This window comes from Penaeus monodon, chromosome 28, assembly GCF_015228065.2.
Source record: "Penaeus monodon isolate SGIC_2016 chromosome 28, NSTDA_Pmon_1, whole genome shotgun sequence".
NCBI classification, from domain to species: domain Eukaryota; kingdom Metazoa; phylum Arthropoda; class Malacostraca; order Decapoda; family Penaeidae; genus Penaeus; species Penaeus monodon.
Genome location: NC_051413.1, coordinates 4245023 through 4245432, shown reverse-complemented (window position 1 = coordinate 4245432; position 410 = coordinate 4245023). Strand labels below are relative to the sequence as shown.

Below are 410 nucleotides of genomic sequence, written 5' to 3'. Positions count from 1 at the left end.
ACCAAACGCATACATACCTTCCTAACCCAATAAAAAAAACACACATAAATCAAAACCTCCATCCCAAAACAAAAACAAAAAAAAAAAAAAGAAAAAAGAAAAAGAAAAACAAAATCCCCCCCAAAACTCACCAAGATCGAGCGTGAGGTTGACCTGGTTGGGGAACTGGATGCCCTCGAACATGGTCTCCGACTGCCACCACGTATGGTTGTTGTTGTTGTTGAAGTCGGTGAGGTACTGGGCGGGGTGGGCGAGCTCGGGGATGTAGGCGTTGCAGATCTCGCACGCCTTCTTCGACCCGTAGCCGCCCGTCTGAAGGCAGTACTCCTGGGGCCGCTGCTCACCGCACGTGTTGGTCACCTCCACCCGCCGGTTGAAGGCCGCGTTCACGAACTCGGGCACGCATTTCT

General features: G+C 51.7%; 1 protein-coding gene across 1 annotated transcript in view; it reads right to left on the bottom strand.

The window, feature by feature from the left end:
• The window catches only part of LOC119591300 (laminin subunit gamma-1-like), an 83409-nt gene that overhangs the window by 54032 nt on the left and 28967 nt on the right, over positions 1 to 410 (bottom strand). Inside the window, exon 2 of the mRNA XM_037940028.1 lies at positions 132 to 408. Coding sequence (XP_037795956.1) covers positions 132 to 408 — 277 coding nt within the window. The remainder of the gene's footprint in view (positions 1 to 131; positions 409 to 410) is intronic.